The sequence below is a fragment of the Bos taurus genome, chromosome 7 (assembly GCF_002263795.3).
Source record: "Bos taurus isolate L1 Dominette 01449 registration number 42190680 breed Hereford chromosome 7, ARS-UCD2.0, whole genome shotgun sequence".
Lineage (NCBI taxonomy): Eukaryota > Metazoa > Chordata > Mammalia > Artiodactyla > Bovidae > Bos > Bos taurus.
The window spans coordinates 17,616,927-17,636,820 of record NC_037334.1 but is presented as its reverse complement, the minus strand read 5'-3'; the positions used below and the strand labels follow the sequence as shown (position 1 = coordinate 17,636,820).

At 43.0% G+C, this 19,894-nt stretch overlaps 1 protein-coding gene across 13 annotated transcripts in view; it reads left to right on the top strand.

The window, feature by feature from the left end:
• The first annotated feature begins 3,677 nt into the window (after positions 1–3,677).
• LOC508459 (adhesion G protein-coupled receptor E1) overlaps positions 3,678–19,894 on the top strand; it is a 75,335-nt gene continuing 59,118 nt past the window's right edge. For 11 of the 13 annotated variants that reach the window (XM_059888615.1, XM_024994938.2, XM_059888612.1 and 8 more), the window contains exons 1-5: positions 3,678–3,740; positions 8,427–8,489; positions 12,147–12,179; positions 15,802–15,948; positions 19,406–19,561. In XM_059888615.1, the coding sequence (XP_059744598.1) occupies positions 3,710–3,740; positions 8,427–8,489; positions 12,147–12,179; positions 15,802–15,948; positions 19,406–19,561 (430 nt within the window). In that variant the 5' untranslated portion in view covers positions 3,678–3,709. The remainder of the gene's footprint in view (positions 3,741–8,426; positions 8,490–12,146; positions 12,180–15,801; positions 15,949–19,405; positions 19,562–19,894) is intronic. The other 2 variants (XM_059888610.1, XM_059888611.1) reach the window with 2 other exon arrangements.

The window sequence follows — 19,894 nt, the reverse complement described above, 5'->3', positions numbered from 1 at the left end:
AATCATTTTACTACACACACCTGAAATAACACAAATTGTAAATCAACTATATTTCAATAAAAATAATAAAAAAAGAACTTGCCCAGGATCACACATAACCAGCAAGTGGTGCAGACAATATCTGAACCCCCAACAATCTGATGCCAGAATCTTGTGTTTATCTTTTTCTTCTTCTGCTGCTGCTGCTGCTAAGTTGCATCAGTCATGTCTGACTCTGTGCGACCCCATAGATGGCAGCCCACCAGGCTCCTCTGTCCCTGGGATTCTCCAGGCAAGAACACTGGAGTGGGTTGCCATTTCCTTCTCCAATGCATGCATGCATGCTAAGTCACTTCAGTCGTGTCCAACTCTCTTAAAAATGACACAGCTCTGCTTATCCTCCTTCTCGGTGGACTTTGTGGGCTTGTAACTGCAGCCTCACCATGTAGGGTCTCTTGATGAATGGTCAGAACCATTGATGAATCTGCTTCAGTCATCGTAACTCCAAGGTGGATATTTTGCCTTGCACAGAGCAAAAACGAGAATATAAAAACAAGCAGGGGGACTTCCCAGGTGGGCCAGTGGTGAAGACTCTGCATTTCCACACACTGTTAAAATGGATAACCAATAAGTACCTACTGAGCACAGGGAACTCTGCTCAATATTGTGTGGCAGCCTGGATGGAAGGGGAGCTTGGGGGAGAATGGGTACATGTATATGTATGGCTGAGTACCTTTGTCGTTCACCTGAAGCTATCACAACATAGTTTGTTAATTGGCTATGTGCTGTGCTTAATCACTCAGTCATGTCTGACTCTGTGCGACCCCATAGACGGCAGCCCACCAGGCTTCCCCGTCCCTGGGATTCTCCAGGCAAGAACACTGGAGTGGGTTGTCATTTCCTTCTCCAATGCATGAAAGTGAAAAGTGAAAGGGAAGTCGGTCAGTCGTGTCCGACTCCTAGCGACCCCACGGACTGCAGCCTACCAGGCTCCTCCATCCGTGGGATTAAAACTGTTTAAAAAATAAAAGTGGAACTGTCATTCCAAAAACACAGGGGTGGTCTTTGCACCTCAGTTTTAGCTTAGAGCAGATGTTTTGGGAGCCTGCCCACACCCGTGACCCTCAATCCTTCAAGGCATGCTAGACTAACACCTGCCAGTCACTGCATTTTGTTACCAATTGGTACGTTATGAAATGGAGCCCATTCTATCTGCTTGGAGGCCAGGTCTTGGGTTGTGTGTGTGTGTGTGTGAGCGCGTGCGTGCACGCACTCATCTGCTTGGTTGTGTCTGACTCTCTGTGACCCCATGGACTATAGCCTTCCAGGCTCCTCGCTCCATGGGATTCCCCAGGCAAGAATACTGGAGTGGAGTTGCCATTTCCTCCTCCTGGGGATCTTCCTGATCCAGGGATTGAACCAGAGTCTCCTGCGTCTCATGCTTTGGCAGGTGGATTCTTAATTACTCAGCCAGCTGGGAAGCCCAAGTCTGGGGTTGACACAGCCTTAATCAGTGACTTACAGTAGCTGGTGAATAAATACCCCAACTCCTTTGCCCCTCAGTTGTGATAACTCTGAAGAGTGTGCTCTAAGCTGCCTTCCAGAAGTCCCCAGCCACCTTAAGTTTTAGTTTCTACTAGATAACTTGCTTGAGAACATCTACTGTATGTTCTTTCCCTTCCCTCTCTCACTTCCCCCATCCTCAGCTGGAGCTTTCTGGGGTCACCTCTCTGATGAACTATAAAATTATGGAAAACCCCCAAAGAACTTTTTGGCCAACCCAATGCTTTCACTAGAATCCTTGTCTCAGTGTCTAAATCTGGGGGATCCTAAATTAAAAGATGCTTACTCCTTGGAAGGAAAGTTATGACCAACCTAGATAGCTTATTCAAAAGCAGAAACATTACTTTGCCAACAAAGGTCCGTCTAGTCAAGGCTATGGTTTTTCCAGTGGTCATGTATGGATGTGAGAGTTGGACTGTGAAGAAAGCTGAGCACCGAAGAATTGATGCTTTTGAACTGTGCTGTTGGAGAAGACTCTTGAGAGTCCCTTGGATGGCAAGGCGATCCAACCAGTCCATCCTAAAGGAGATCAGTCCTGGGTGTTCTTTGGAAGGAATGATGCTAAAGCTGAAACTCCAGTACTTTGGCCACCTCATGTGAAGAGTTGACTCATTGGAAAAGACTCTGATGCTGGGAGGGATTGGGGGCAGGAGGAGAAGGGGACGATAGAGGATGAGATGGCTGGATGGCATCACCAACTCGATGGACATGAGTCTGAGTGAGCTCTGGGAGTTGGTGATGGACAGGGAGGCCTGGTGTGCTGCGATTCATGGGGTCGCAGAGTCAGACACGACTGAGCAACTGAACTAAGACATTCCTAGATCACCATATTTATGAGATGGCGTGTGTGTGTGTGTGTGTGTGCTGGGTTGGGGATGGTACTAGGAATGGGATATGAGTATCACTGTCCAGTGACCAGATATTGTAGGGGAATGAAAGCAAGTAAAATGGTGAAAACTCTAGACCTTGGAGTCAGACGATCCTGGATTCAAATCTTGGGTCCAGGTAATCTTGGACAAGTCACGTCTCCTCTCCAAGCCTTGGTTTCCATTTTTCAAAAGTAATTTTACTTATTTATTTTGGGCTGTGCTGCATCTTTGTTGCTGAACAGGCTTTCCCCTAGTTGTGGAAGGCAGGGGCTAATCTCTAGTTGTGGTGCACAAGCTTCTCACTGTGCTGGCTTCTCTTGCTGTGGAGCAAGGGCTGTAAGGCACTTGGACTACAGTAGTTGCAGCGTCTGGACTCTAGGCCACAGGCTCAGTAGTTACGGTGGATGGACTTAGCTGCTTCTTGGCACATGGGATCTTCCCGGACTAGAGATGGAACCTGTCTCCTGCATTGGCAGGTTGGTTCTTAATCACTGAGCCACCAGGGAAGCCCTTGGTTTCCACTCTAATTGTACTTTTTATTTTTGGTGAAATAGGCAGGGGTAAGAATCCCTACTATATTACATTGAATGATGATGAAATTAAATTTTATTGGAAACATGTTTAACACAGTGTCTGATGCTTGATGGCTATGATGTTTGTATGGGGCAGGTTGAGAGGGGACCCTTGAGTTTGGGGCTTGCTTCCTTGAGGTTAGGTAGTGGTAGCTTATTTATTATTGGGTACAATAAAATAAATGGGCTTTCTTCAGTGGCTAAAGAACCTGCCTGCCAGTGCAGAAGACACGAGAGATGCGGGTTCAATCCCTGGGTCAGGAAGATCCCCTGGAAGAGGGCACGGCAACCCACTCCAGTAATCTTGCCTGGAGAATCCCACAGTGAGAGGAGCCTGTAGGGCTACAGTCCATGGGGTCACAAAGAGTTGGACATGACTAAAGCAGCTTAGCATGCATGCAATAAAATAAGGTGATGAGAGATGGGAGATAGATCTTGGTAGGGGTAAGGAAAAAGTGAGTGGGAAGAAAAGAGAGAGAGGGGGAGATAGACCCACACAATGACACACTAACCAGATGATCTTATCTTCATTGTGGAGAAAGGAAAGACTTCGAGCCTTGTCAGAGTGTCCTTTCTGAGTAGAGGCAACTCAGCAGAAAAGGGCGTGATGCTCTGGCTGCCTTGAGCAATTCTCGCTCTGCCCTCCCCTTCTTTCCACGCCCTCAGTTGTTGAAAAGCCTGGGAACAGGGGGAAAGTACTCCTCTTTGAATGGCAGGACCTGCACGATGTGGAGCTTCAGTTTTCTCCTCTTTTGGGGTGAGTGTGATGTGGAATAGGAGGCCTGGGGGAAACAGACTCTGAGGAAGATGGGGGACCTCGACTGTCCAGCCAGGACATCATGATTCTAGGCTGGATGCTGTACAACTTCACTGGGGAAGCTTTGACCAAAAAGTCAGTCCAGGGGATTCATCCATCAGGGAAGGGTTTTGTTACAGTCCTTCATTTGGCATGTATTTCCTGTGCACCTACTATGTGCCAGGTGCTGTTTTAGGCACCAGGGATAGAGCTGTGAATGAACAGACAAGGTTCCTGCCCTTGAGAAGCTGACATACCGGCAGGAGGAGGCAGGAAGAAAGGAAATATTACCTCTGACGGTAATAGCAACCTTCTAAGTTCCTCAAACAGACTGCATTCAACCTTCACTAAATTCCTCTGATATCAGGTCATGTAAAATCCCATTTTACAAAGGAGAAAAATGAGGCAACAGAGATGAAATAACTTGCCCAAGCCCACTTAGCTAGTAAGGGGTTACAGCCAGGATTTAAAACTGGGCAGCCTGGTGACTCAGATGGTAAAGAATCTGCCTGCAATGTGAGAGATGCGAGTTCGATCCCTGGGCTGGGATGATCCCCTGGAGAAGGGAATGGCTACCCCTCCAGTATTCTTGCCTGGAGAATTCCTTGGACAGATGAGCCTGGTTGGCTACAGTCTATGGGGTCGAAAAGAGTTAGACACAACCCAGCAACTAACACTAACAACCTTGTTGCGGAGCCTGCAATTTTTTTCTAAACTCTGCTGCTCCAAATAACAAATAAACAAAAGCATTTCAGGGAATGACAATTGCTAGGGAAGAAATTGCCATAGAGTGTGACTAGGGATTATGTGAAGGGGGAAGTCAGGGAAGCTATTTCTGAAGAACAGTGAGATGGAGTCAACCTTGTTCTTTTTCTTCAGATGTCAGCTTTTTCTGGGTTTGATTTTTTTTTTTACAGAAATATTTATTTATTTATTTGTCTGTGCCATGTCTCAGCTGTGGCATGTAGAATCTTTTTTGATTTCGGCACATGGGATTTGTTGTTGCTGCTGCTAAGTCGCTTCAGTTGTGTGCGACCCCATAGACGGCAGCCCACCAAGCTCCCTCATCCCTGGGAATCTCCAGGCAAGAACACTGGAGTGGGTTCCCATTTCCTTCTCCAATGCATGAAAGTGAAAAGTGAAAGTGAAGTAGCTCGGTTGTATCCGACTCTTAGCGACCCCATGGACTGCAGCCTTCCAGGCTCCTCTGTCCATGGGATTTTCCAGGCAAGAGTACTGGAGTGGGGTGCCATCACCTTCTACTTCCCAGGGATCTACTTCCCTGATTGAATCTGAGTTCCCTATATTGGAAGCTTGGAGTCCTAATCACTGGATGACCAGGGAAGTCCTCTTATAACAAATTTTTAAACCCAAGCATTTTGACACTAGAGCTGATATGCTTAAACATGATGCTTTGTTGCCTCTAAAATAATTAAAGGGCAAGAGAATTTCAGTTAAAGATAAGGCTTCCTGATAGCTCAGTTGGTAAAGAATCCACCTGCAATGCAGAAGACCTGGGTTCAATTCCTGGGTAGGAAAGATCCCCTGGAGAAGGGATAGGCTATCCACTCCAGTATTCTTGGGCTTCTCTTGTGGCTCAACTGGTAAAGAATCTGCCTGCAGTGCAGGAGACCTGGCTTCAATCCCTGGGTTGGGAAGATCCCCTGGGGAAGGGAAAGGCTACCCACTCCAGTATTCTTGCCTGGAGAATTCCATGGACTGTATAGTCCATGGCGTCGCAAAGAGTCGGACACGACTGAGTGACTTTCAAAAAAAAAAAAAAAAATAAGAAAGGTGGGAGTTAGGTTCCTTGGGACTTGCTGACTGGCAGGCTGCATTAGAAGGAGCAGGTCGCTTGTGGACCTCAAGTGCTAAAATGCAGACTTGTTCTTTGAAGTGTCAGCAGTAGTGCTGGCCACTAGCACTCCGATTCTGCCCTTAATATGCAAAGAGTGGTGATGATGGTAGTGATGATGGTGGTGGTGGTGGTGACAGTGGTGATGTTGAAGATAACGATGATGGCAAAGATACGGTGGTGGTAGTGGTGATGATGAAGATGATGTGATTATGATGGTGGTAGTGGTGGTGACAGAGAAGAGCTTAATGCTGGAGTAGCTGAACTGCCTTTTAGACATTAAAAAAAAAAAAAAAAGAATTGTGGACTTCCCTGGTGCTCCAGTGGTTAAGACTCTGTGCTTCCACTGCAGAGGGCCCCGGTGTGATCCCTCGTTGGTGAACTGTGATTCCCCTGTGCCGGGCGGCATGGCCAAAATAAAATTAAGAATCATCTTACCCTCCCATCCAATTTAATACTATGGATATACTATGAGTTTCCCTGGTGGCTCAAATCGTGAAGAGTCTGCCTGCAATACAGGAGACCTGGGTTTGATCCCTGGGTAGGGAAGATCCCTTGGAGAAGGGAATGGCTACTCACTCCAGTATTCTTCCCTGGAGAATCCCATGGACAGAGGAGCCTAGTGGGCTGTAGTCCATGGGGTCACAAAGAGTCAGACATGACTGAGCAACTAACACTTAACACATGGCAGCTCTATGGATATACTATATACTTATTTATATATTATATGCATATATGTATGTGTTCTATACATAAAACAGCAAGATTTTTTTTTCATCTCTTTACAAGAGCCAAGGTTTGCCTTTTTAGTTCAGTTCAGTTCAGTTCAGTCGCCCAGTCGTGTCCGACTCTTTGCGACCCCATGAATCGCAGCATGCCAGGCTTCCCTGTCCATCACCAACTCCCAGAGTTCACTCAGACTCACGTCCATCGAGTCGGTGATGCCATCCAGCCATCTCATCTTCTGTCGTCCCCTTCTCCTCCTGCCCCCAATCCCTCCCAGCATCAGAGTCTTTTCCAATGAGTCAACTCTTCGCATGAGGTGGCCAAAGTACTGGAGTTTCAGCTTTAGCATCATTCCTTCCAAAGAAATCCCAGGGCCGATCTCCTTCAGAGTGGACTGGTTGGATTTCCTTGCAGTCCAAGGGACTCTCAAGAGTCTTCTCCAACAGCACAGTTCAAAAGCATCAATTCTTTGGCACTCAGCTTTCTTCACAGTCCAACTCTCACATCTATACATGACCACTGGAAAAACCATAACCTTGACTAGAGGTTATTCCCTTTGAGAATGATTGTTTAAATGTATGTTTTAGAAAAAAAAAAAAAAAAACTTGAACAGATAGAGAAACCCAAGCTCTAAGTTAGTAATTTTATTTAAGTAATTACAACCACTGAAACATGATTATAGTTTTAAAGCATTGAAATTTCTTTGCGTAAAAGTTGTAGAGCCTCCTTCTCCGGCATGAAATAAACTGGAAGTGTAAGGATAAACCTCCCTGAGGCAGATACAGGTTGGAACCTGAGAACTTAGAAGGTGGACTTCCATTGTGTTGGTCTATGTTTTCTATTTTGCCTTATAACTCTGATTTTATTGGTTCATAAACTTGAGTTTTACAGCCTGTTACAGAAAGGTGGTGAGCTCAGCTGCTCACTGCTCAAAAGCCAGTAAAAAGGCCAGGCTGGCAGAAAGTTTGTTTTATTTCAATGTTGGCAACTGAGGAGGGAGGGCGGACATCTGCCCAAAGGCCAACTCCCCTACACTGGCAGTCAGTGGGACAAGAGTTTTCATGGACAGAAGGAGGAGGCTACACACAGAAACAGCGCGGTCGTCTTTGACAGTCATCTTTAGATTGGTCATCTTGGTTGTTTTGAAGTGAAGTCGCTCAGTCGTGTCCGACTCTTTGCGACCCTAAAGAGTTTGAGTTGTTTTAGGGACAGTCAGTCTTCAGTTCCAGGATCAGTTTATTTCCATTTCTTTGAGGCCAGTTCTCAGAATTATGGCAGCTTATGCCGTGGGTACTGTCTGGCCCTCATGAGGTTAACTTCTCCACCTGGTGGGGCTTTCAGAATAAGACAGCTCACAGGCTGTGGCTCAGAAAATTGTCTGTAGCCCTTGAGAAGGAACTGAAAGTCTTTGACTATGCTTGATGACTGCATTAATCATTATTTGCTCTCCTTTGTTTCTGCCTGTTCTCATTTCTTGGATTGAACTTATCCTTTAACTCAAATTTTCCACAGATAAAAGGCAGGCAGAGGACATGGAGGTTGGGGGAAGGCACAAGGACTGTAGGGTTTTGCTCCATTTCAAAGCCCAGAAAAAAAAAATGTATGTTTTTGAAAATAAGCTGGAACTCTTTGTAGTTGAAAAGGAAATGAAGGTAATACAAACAAAGTGAAAAAAAAGATGAAGTGCCGGAAAGCAGGAATGGTTGCTGTGAAGACTGTATAATCACTCATGCTTGTCACTCAGCCGGGGCTTTCATTTAGGCTCATCAGACCTGTTTCTAGGGACTTCCCTGGTGGTCCAGTGCCTAAGACTTTGAGCTACCAATGCAGGGGACCTAGGTTGGATCCCTGATCAGCGAAGTAGATCCTGCATGGCACAACTAAAGAGTTTGCAAGCCACAGTGAAGATCAAAGATCCAGTGTACTGCAGCTAAGACCTGGCACAGCCAAATAAACTAATAAATATTTTAAAAAGCCCTGCTTCTATGAGACCAGTCCAGGAGTAATTTTTCAGGTTGAGTCCAAAGAACTTCTTGATGCATCATGGTGTTTTTCTTTCTTCACAGGGTGTTGTGGTATATACACCTGGGGAATGCTCACATTACCCACACTGGGATCAATGACAAGGCGTAAGTTGGACAAAGAGACTCCATATGCCCAATGTGGTGGGGAGGACACACTTCTGTCCCAGGAGGCTGCACCACGGCTGGACACTTGCCACGAGCTAGTCAGTGGCCAAGAAAGGGATAACATCCCATGTCCAGGTTCCCACCTGAGCTCTTTTCCTTGTACCTTAAAATTGCTGTGTGACCTCAGGCAAGTCACACAACCTCTCTGATCTTCAGTTTCCTCAGCTGCAGAATACAGGTAACAAGGGTTCCTATCCCATAGGAATGTTGTGAAGCTTAAACCCAAAGAGGTAACTTTGTCAATCATCTGGCTTCGTAAATGGTGGTGCCATGGGAATGCATATGGAGTTTTATCAAACTACAACTCAATGTGAAAAGAAATGCATTTTTGGATGCTTTGTTAAGTATTCTCATTTTCCACACAAGCTCCTGCTGGATTCAGGAAGAGAAACACTGTCAGTTCTTAATGTTGTCAGTGTCTGTTTTCTGGTTCAGCATTGTTTGGGAAACTCAGTCTATATTGTAGGAAGAGTTAATCTTTCAAATTTTCTCACCCTACTCTTGTTCCTACCAAGATGATGTGTGGGTGTTGTCACAGGGGAAGCCTGTGGGATCTTGCAGCTGTGAAGTATGGACTCTGAATGAGGTGTTCTGTCCATTGGTAAAGCATGGTAACAACACTGGAGTAAACGAATGTATATTTACCCCTGGGAACTGGCTGGAAAACTTGTTGCATTTGTTAGAGTACCCCAAGCTACTGCAGCAAATATACCCCCGTCAGTGGCTTAAGAAAAAGAAATTTAATTCTTGTTTGTTCAAGAGTCCAATGAGGATATCTCTTGCTAGTGGGTGGTTTTCTTACATGAGCTGATTCAGGAACCCAGATGCTTTCTGTTTGTGACTCAGCCACACTAGTGCCTTGGAGTCTCTGCAGATAGTGGAGAAGGCACGTTATTAAAACCCAGGCTTAGCAGTGACACTTGTCACGTCCACTCAGGGTCACATGACCATACCTGGATGCAAGGTGAGCTGGGAAATGTAGTCCATGGCTGGGTAGCTGCCTTCTACTCTCAATGTTACATCACAGAAAGGAAAGTGTGGAGTTTTTGTTTGATCTTGGGCTACTGAGCTATCTCTGGCACAGTTAGAGCCCATTTTAATGCAATACTAGGCAGCTGTTGGAAAGCATGAGTTCAGTCATGTGAACTGACTTGGCAAGTTACCCAAAACATTATTTTCTTACTTTTTTTAAATTATAGAAATAAACATTCAAAGGTAGGAAAAATAGTATAAAAAACTCCCATGTACATATTGCCCAACTTCAACATTTGGCAAATTTTGCTGCTCTTGGTTTGCAAGACTTACTGTAGCATGGAGAAAAAAGTTATAAGCAGAACAGAGTGGTTGAAAAGAACTTTCAGTGAATATGTTCTAGATCTACAGTAGTCACTAGTCAGTGGAGCTCCCGAGAACTTGGAGTGTGGCTAGTGTAACTGAAGAATTAATGCTTCATTTTACTTAATTTTAATAGATTTCAGAATAAATAGTCATCTACTGTATTGGACTGTATATTGCATGATACCATTCACATTAAGAAAATTGTGTGAATTTATACATTTATTCATATTTAACATATTTACATGACTGAGTTTGTGAACAGGACCTAATCTGGAAGTATTCACTCTTTTTGACAGTGGTGATCTCTTGGTATAAGAATGGAGCACAGGGAAGTCTTCACTTTTAATTTTATATACTTCTGCATTGTTTGAGTTTTTTACAATAAGTAATTATTATCTTCTTAGAAAAAGATGAAAGCAAATGAAACAACAGATACACAGCACTATATATAAAATAAATAAGCAACAAGGTCCTATTGTATAGCACAGGGAACTATGTTCAGTATCTTGAAATAATATATAATGAAAAAGAATATATATACATACATATATGTATATATATGAATCATTTTACTATATCCCAGAAGCTAATACAACATTGTAAATCAACTACAATAAAAAAGGAAATAAAGTTCAGTTCAGTTGCTCAGTCGTGTCCGACTCTTTGTGACCCACATGGACTGCAGCACACCAGCCCTCCCTGTCCATCACCACCTCCAGGAGCTTGCTCAAACTCATGTCCGATGAGGTGGTGATGCCATCCAACCATCCTCTGTCATCCCTTTCAGGACCAGCACCTGCTTTTGGTTAGTTTCCAAAGAAGCAGAGTCAGAGATGAGGATTCTTGTGAGTAACTTACTAAGGGAGGGCTCCCAGGAGACACTTGTAGGGGAGGAAGGGGAACAGGGATTGAGCAGGGGGAAGAACAAGTCATTCAGAAGATATTTCAGGAAAGTTTCTGTCACAGCCTGATCCTGCCAGGAGCTCTGGAGTATGAATCACACCAGAGGCTGTTATACTCCCAAGTCTGTCAAGCAGTGCTTCCAGGCCAGCGAGACAGTGTGAGATGGGATGCCAGTTAGGTAAAGTGAAAGGGGGAATGGCTGTTAGCCCCCCTACCCATTTAAAAAAATTTTTTTTTTTCACTGCACTGCACAGCATGCTTAGTTCCCCCAGCAGGGGTTAAACCTGTGGCTCCTGCGATGAAGCAGTGTTTTAATCACTGGGCCAGGGAATTCCCCCACCCCCTTTTTAAGGGCTTCCCAGGTAGTGCTAGTGGTAAAGAAACTGCCTGCAGATCCAGAAAGGTAAGGAGACGTAAGAGACACAGGTTGGATCCTTGGGTGGGGCAGATGCCCTGGAGGAGGGCATGTCAACCCACTCCAGTATTCTTACCTGCAGAATATCACGGACAGATGAGCCTGGAGGGCTACAGTCCATAGGGTCACACAGAGTTGGATGTGACTGAAGTGACTTAGTACACATGTACCCCTTTTTAAAAACTGGTTTTTAAAATTGAAGTATAGTTAATTTACAATGTTGTGTTAGTTTCAGGTGTCCAGAAAAGTGAGATATATATATATATATATCTTCTCATATTCTTTTCCATCATAGGTTGCTACAAGCCATTGAATATAGTTCCCTGTGCTGTATAATAGGTCTTTGTTGTTTATTTTATATACAATGGTGTGCATTAGCTAATCCCAAAGTTCTTGTTCATCTCTCCCTGATCCCCTTTCCACTTTGGCAACCATAAATTTGTTTTCTATGTCTGTGAGTCTATTTCTGTTTTGTAAATAAGTTTGTCTGTATTATATTTTTAAAGATTCCACATATAAGCCATGTCATATGATACTTGTCTTTCTCTGATTTACTTCACTTAGTATGATAATCTCTGTTGCGGTAGATGGCATTGTTTCATTCTTGTTTATGGCTGAGTGATAGTCCATGGTATATATGTACCACATCTTTATCCATTCATCTGTGGATGGACAGGGGTTACTTCCATAGTGCTGCCATGAACATTGGTATCCACCCTTTGTTACCTGGCAAGGTGTGAAGAATTCATGAGGAGTTCCTTCCACCTACCTGATGAACGTAAATCCTCAGGAAGAGGCTGGGTTTTCCTCTTTACATCTCCACTCCCACTTTCACAACTCACCACCGTGATCACTGGTGCCCAGGGAAACAAGGAGCCTGGTTTGAGACAATGGGGCATGGCCAGCTCTCAAAAAATCTACTGACTCTTCTTTTCTTGCAGATGAACAGCCACGGTGGTCATCGTCGAGTCTTGGTAAGAGACTCCCCCAGCTTGAAGGCAATTAGACCTTGGGCAAGTGCCTCCATCTCTTGGTTTTGTCACCTGATTACTATGTATAGTGTAATGCGTGTGTGCTAAGTCGCTTTAGTCATGTCCGACTCTTTGTGCCCACCAGGCTTTTCTGTCCATGGGATTCTCAGGCAAGAATACTGGAGTGGGTTGCCATGCCCTCCTCCATGAGATCTTCCCCACCCAGGGATTCAACCTGCATCTCTTACCTCTCCTGAATTGGCAGATGGGTTCTTTACCACTAGTACCACCAAAGTGAGGATTCAACTCCATGTGGAGTTGTCACAAGATGGGCTGTGGAATCGCCCTTCCTGGGTCTGAATTTTGGATTTAGGGCTCATGATCATGGCAACTGTCATGGCAGTCCGAGCGTATGTTGGAAAAGAATTTCCAGACACAGAGCATTTCAGAAGGGAGTATGTTTATTAACAGCAAGGAGCAGAGATAATAAAAGTGAAAGTGAAAGCCGCTCAATCGTGTCTGACTCTTTGCGACCCCATGGACTGTCGCTCACCAGGCTTCTCTGTCCATGGGATTCTCCAGGCAAGAATACTGGAGTAGGTTGCCATGCACTCCTCTATGAGATCTTCCCAAACCAGGGACTGAACCCAGGTCTCCTGCATTGGCAGGTAGATTCTTTACCGTCTGAGCCACTGGGAAGCCCACATATAAATATGTGTAAAGATTTATTGTAAGGAATTGGCTCGCCTGATTCTGGCAGGATCTGCAGACCAGAGAAAATTTGGAGAACTGAGCAAAGGTGAACGTGGCTAGCGGGACCAGGTCGAAGATGAGCCAGGAAGGCTGACACAGGTCACACAGGACTGACGGTGTTGCTACTCTGGTTTGGGATGGATTTGAGTTATGAGAGGTAGAGCTAGAGGAAAGTAATAGGAAACTCAGCGTTGAGAGATCACAAGTGGTAATACACCGGAAATCTGCAAAGAGAAGTTTTGCCTCTGCAGATGAAAGAGGAAGCTGGAAATGAGAAGAAAGACAGAATCTGAGGCATTGTGCAGGGAAGGGAAATAAACAAGGCATGTTGTAGGTGACAAAGAGTCTGGCTCTCAAGACCTTAGTAACGAAAAGCCATAATTTTCATAGTTTTTAAAATCAATTAAATTTTAAATTGGCGTCTAATGACTTTACAATGGTGGTTTCTGCTGTACAGTGAAGTGAATCAGCTTCACATATATCCCCTCCCTCTTGGGGCCCCCTCTCCACATCCCACCCAACTAGGACACCGCAGAGCACTGAGGTGAGCTCCCTGTGCTAGGCAGCAGTTTCCCACTGGCTATCTATTTTACACATGATAGCATACCTATGTCAATGCTACCGTCTCAGTTTGTCCCGCCCTCTCGTTCCTCTGCTGTGCCCATAAGTCTGTTTTCTATGTCTGCATCTCTATTCCTGCCCTGCAAATAGGTTCATCATCACCATTTTTCTAGATTCCATACACATGCTTTAGTATATGATATTGTTTTTCTCTTTCTGACTTACTTCACTCTGTAAAACAGGCTCTAGTTTCATCCACTTTACTACAACAGACTCAAATTTGTTCCTTTTTATGGCTGAGTTATATTCCATTGTATAAATGTACCACAACTTCTTTATCCATTCATCTGTCAATGGGGCATCCAGGTTGCTTCCATATCCTGGCTATTGTAAATAGTGCTGCAGTGAACATTGGGATACATGTGTCTTTTTGAATTATGGTTTTCTCAGGGTCTATGCTCAGTAGTGGGATTACTGGGTCATATGGTCGTTTTATTCCTGGTTTCTTCAGGCTATACTACAAAGCTACAGTCATCAAGATAGTATGGTACTGGCACAAAGACAGAAATATAGATCAGTGGAACTAAATAGAAAGCCCAGAGATATATCTGTGCATCTATGGATACCTTATCTTTGACAAAGGAGGCAAAAATATACAATGGGGAAAATACAATTTCTTTCACAAGTGGTGCTGGGAAAACTGGTCAACCATCTGTAAAAGAATGAAACTAGAACACTTTCTAACACCATACACAAAAATAAACTCAAAATGGATTAAAGATATAAATGTAAGACCAGAAACTTTAAAACTCCTAGAGGAAAAGATAGGCAAAACATTCTCTGACATAGATCACAGCAGGATCCTCTATGACCCAGCTCCCAGAGTCATGGAAATAAAAGCAAAAATAAACAAATGGGACCTAATTAAACTTAAAAGCTTTTGCACAATGAAGGAAACTATAAGCAAGGTGAAAAGACAGCCTTTAGAATGGGATAAAATAATAGCAAATGAAGCAACTGACACAGAATTAATGTCAAAAATGTACAAACAGCTCATGCAGCTCAATACCAGAAAAATAAACGACGCAATCAAAAAATGGGCCAAAGAACTAAACAGACAGTTCTCCAAAGAAGACATACAGATGGCTAACAAACACATGAAAAGATGCTCAACATCACTCATTATCAGAGAAATGCAAATCAAAACTACAATGAGGTACCATTTCACACCAGTCAGAATGGGTGCGATCCTAAAGTCTATAAGCAATAAATGCTGGAGAGGGTGTGGAGAAAAGGGAACCCTCTAACACTGTTGGTGGGAATGCAAACTAGTACAGCCACTATGGAGAACAGTGTGGAGACTTCTTAAAAAACTGGAAATGTAACTGCCATACAACCCACCAATCCCACTGCTGGGCGTACACACTGAGGAAACCAGAATTGAAAGAGACTCGTGTACCCCAATGTTCATTACAGCACTGTTTACAATAGCTGGGACATGGAAGCAACCTAGATGTCCATTGGCAGATTAATGGATAAGGAAGTTGTGGTACATATACACAATAGAATATTTCTCAGCCATTAAAAAGAATGCATTTGAATCAGTTCTAATGAGGTGGATGAAACTGGAACCTATTGTACAGAGTGAAGTAAGTCAGAAAGAAAAACACCAATACAGTATATTAACATATATATATGGAATTTAGAAAGATGGTAACAATGACTCTATATGTGAGACAGCAAAAGAGACATAGATATAAAGAACAGACTTTTGGACTCTGTGGGAGAAGGTGAGGGTGAGATGACTTGAAAGAATAGCATTGAAACATGTATATTACCATATGTGAAATAGATGACTACTCCAAGTTCGATGCATGAAACGGGGCACTCAAAGTCAGTGCACTGGGACAACCCAGAGGGATGGGATGAGGAAGGAGGTGGGAGGGGGGTTCGGGATGGGGGACACATGTACACCTGTAGCCGATTCATATCAATGTATGGCAAAAACCACCACAATATTGTAAAGTAATTAGCCTCCAATTAAAATAGATATATTAATTAAAAAAAATCTCTGAACTGTTCTGTGTGTGTGTGTTTGTGTTAGTCACTCAGTCGTGTCTGACTCTTTGTGACCCCATGGACTGTAGCCTGCCAGTCACCTCTGTCCACGGGATTCTCCAGGCAAGAATACTGGAGTGGGTAGCCATTCCCCTCTCCAGGAGATTTTTCCAAGCCAGGGATCAACCTTCCTCCTCTCCCTTGCTGCTCCACTCGGGGCTCTAACCCAAATTCCTTCTTCTCCGTTGCCTAGATGGGAATGGGTGTACAGATACCACCATGTGTCCAGCGTATGCAACCTGCACCAACACTTCAAGAAGTTACTACTGCTCTTGCAAAAGAGGCTTTCTGTCCAGCAATGGATTGAAGACATTTAAGGGCCCAGGAGTGGAATGCAAAGGTGAGTTCATGCCCCATCAAACCCTCCTCTCCTCCCCAGCATTTGGTAGTAAAATCAGATAGAAGCTGGCTGGGCAGCAGATGTAGGTAGGTATCCCCAAGCATTGTTTTCTTTCTTCTTTCCTCTGCCTCTCCTTCCTCCTTCCTTCCCCCATCTCTCTCTTTCTTTCTTAATTTCTTTCTATTATAAAAATAATTCCTGGTCATTAAACACTAATGATTTTAGAGATAAGTGTTAGAATAAAAAAAGAGGAACTTCCTGGTGGTCCAGCTAAGACGCCATGCTCCCAATGCAGGGGGACTGGGGTTCTATCCCTGGTCAGGGAACTAGATCCCACATGCTGCAACTAAATATCCTGCATGCTGCCAACTAAGACCTGGCAAAAAAATTCTCATAAAAACAGAAAGAAAATTATGCTGTATGTCAATATACAGAAATAAACACTGATTTTCTTCCTGTCACCTCTTCATGCAAGTAATTTCTAATATGTATTGAGTACCAGGCCCTGGGTGAAGGTCTTTATGTGCATTTTCACATAGTATAGGCACTGTGATGATCTCCATTGTACAGATGAGAAGACTGAGGTGTGGGGGGCTAAAATGACTTGTTTAGGGTCATTGAACAATTGAACTGGAATCCAAATCCAGTTCTTTTTGAGTTTAATGGCAGTCTCTCAACCACTTACCTATTTGTCACACTCCAGATGTGAGACATTGGGGAAATGTATTTAATCTCTCTAAGCTTCAATCTTTCCATCTGTAAAATGGGTGTATAAGAGTACCTACCTTAAAGGATATTTGAGAAGATTAAATGCAGTAATGTATGCAGTGTGCTAGGCACATGTACAGTCCCAAGAGCTACTATTAATATAAATAATAGAAATTAAAATAATTTCTAGAATGAGCTAAATTTTTGGTCTATATTCCTTATATTTAGACCCAAACTCTCCTCTTGACAGTAAAGGTCTGACCATGCCTCTGACATAATTTGCAAGGGTCTGCAATCTATTTCTGTAAGGGGCCAGATAGTAAGTATTTTGGAGACTGCAGTTTGTATGATCTTTCTCTTAAGTACTCAATACTCCAGTTGTAGTACAAAAGCAGCCATCAGTGATACATAAATGAATGAGTGGAGGTGTGTTTTAATAAAACTGTATTTATACAAACAGGTGACAGTTCAGATTTGATTCATGGGCTATAGTATATTGAGCTCTGAACAAGATTTCCATTTAATAATTTATTTCCATTATTATAGTTCCCAGAGAGCTCCAAACATCCTTTTCTTAAAAAAATTAGTTATTATTAAAATATAGTTGATTTACAATATTATGTTAGTTTCAGGCATTATATATATTCTTTTCCACTATGGTTTACTATAGGATATTGAATATCCTATAGTAAACCATAACCCTAACCCTAACCCTGTGTTATTCAGTAGGACCTTGTTTATCCATCCTATATATAATACTTTGCATCTACTAATCCCAAACTGCCAATCTACCCACCCCCACCTTTGGCAACCACAAGTCTGTTCTGTATATCTGTGAGTCTATTTCTGTTTTGTAAATAAATTCATTTGTGTCATATTTTAGATTCCACATATGTCATATGGTATTTGTACTTTTCTGTCTGACTTACTTCACATGGTATAATCTCTAGGTTCATCCATGTTGCTATGAATGGTATCATTTATTCTTTTTTATGGCCAAGTAATATTCCGTTATATATATGTACCACACTTTCTTTATCCATTCCTTTGTCAATGAAAATTTAGGTTACTTCCATGTCTTGGCTATTGTAAATACTGCTGCTATGAATATTGGGGTATATGTATCCTTTTGATTTATAGTTTTGTCCTGGTATATGCCCAGGAGTGGAATTGCTGGATCATAAGCAATTCTGTTCTTAGTTTTTTGAAGAACTGCCATACTGTTCTCCATAGTGGCTGCACCGATTTACATTCCCACCAACAGTGTGTAAGTGTCCCCTTTCTCCACACTCTCTCCAGCATTTATTATTTGTAGAATTTTTAATGATGGGCATTCTGACCAGTGTGAGGTGGTACCTCATTGTAATTTTGGTTTTCATGTCTCAGATAATTAGCAATGCTGAGTATTTTTTCATGTGTCTATTTGCCATCTGCACAAACATTCTTTAAAAAATCTTTGGGCTACAGTTTATGGGTTATTCAGTAAACATAGCAGCCTTTTGGGCTCTTGTTTTTAGATAAAGGATAGAAGCAACATTTCTCATCTAGAAAATGGTGGATATTACATAAGAACCTTATCTACTCTGTCTTTGACCTGTGGTACCTAATACATTGTGAATATTTTATAGTTTCTTGTCAAATGAAGGAATGTGCTACCTTATTCCTTATGCCAGCTCTAAACTTACTCACCCTGCAGTTGATGGACAATTAGGTGGTTCTAATGTTTCATTACTTAAGGCTGGAATGAACATTACTATTTGCATGACAAGTGCATAAAAAGTGTTTATTTAGGGTGATTTGGCAGAGCAGGGGTGAAGGAAATTAGGGGAGGACCACCCCTCAGATGGTAAAGAATCTGCCTGCAATGTAGGAGACTTGAGTTCAATCCCTGGGTCAGGAAGATCCCCTGGAGAAGAGAACAGCTACCCATTCCAGTAGAAATGCCTGGAGAATTCCATGGACAGAGGAGTCTGGCAGGCTCCAGGGGGTCACAAAGAGTCGGACATGTCTGAGTGACTTTCACTTTCCTTTTTTTTTCTTTTCACCCCATGGTACCATGACTGCACAATTCTATTGGCACTTCAATGAGTAAATTTGTATAATGGGTTTGCAAAATGTTCTGGTTATCTATTTCTGGGTAGCAGCAAACTTCGTGCATTAAAACACCAATGATCATTTATTTTGCTCCTGAATGAATCTTCTACTTGGGCTGAGTTCACTGACAATGGCTTGACTTTGTTCCACACAGTGTCAGTTGAAGTGGCTCAACTGGGAGCTAGAGGATTCATTTTGAAGGAGGCTCACTCACAAGGCTGGCAAGCTGGTGATAGCTGTTGGCTGGTTGCTCTGCAGGGCTGTGAGCTGGAGGTCTTAGCTCTTCTCCATGAGAGCTGTTTTTTTCATGGCTTATTGAGTATGGCATGAGTCAAGCATGAGCATCTCATGCTTGAGCATCTCACAGTATGGCAATTGAGTCAAGCATGAGCATCTCAAGAGAAGGTGTGGAAGTGTGCAATATTTTGATGACTTATCATGGTAATTTTAATGACTTAGTGTCACCACCACCATAGTCACAAGTATGCTCAGATTTAAGTAGAGGAGATATAGACCCCACTGCTTGATAGAAGGAGTACCAAAAAAGGGCATTAAATTAAGGGTATATGAAATAGAAGGCATTGTTTCAACCATCTTTGGAAAATACAAAATGTATTTGAAGAAGATTTGTAACTCTGACTCTTTTTCTCTCCAGATATAGATGAATGCTCTCAAAGTCCCACACCATGTGGCCCTAACTCAATCTGCAGAAATCTGCCTGGGAGATATAGGTGCAGCTGTATGACTGGTTTCTCTTCTCCCACTGGAAATAACTGGATCTCAGGAAAGCAAGGTCATTTCACCTGTAGAGGTAAGGGGCTCAGACTCTCAGGCATGGGTCTTTGGTGGACAGCTCCTATTGTTAGGAATGTGTGTTCTAACTTTAGACAACTAATGTTTTGTCTGCTCACTCTCCTCCACTGCTCTTCAGACATTAATGAATGCCTTTCCCATGGGGTCTGCCCAGAGCATTCTGAGTGCACCAACTCTTTGGGAAGCTACTGTTGCAGCTGCCAAGTGGGATTCACCTTAAAAAATGCCATCTGTGCAAGTATAGAGAGTCTGATCTTCTTTTTTACCTTCTCAATTAATGGAGAACTTTATTTGATGATCCTATGAAGTAAAGGTTATGGTCCTCATTTTA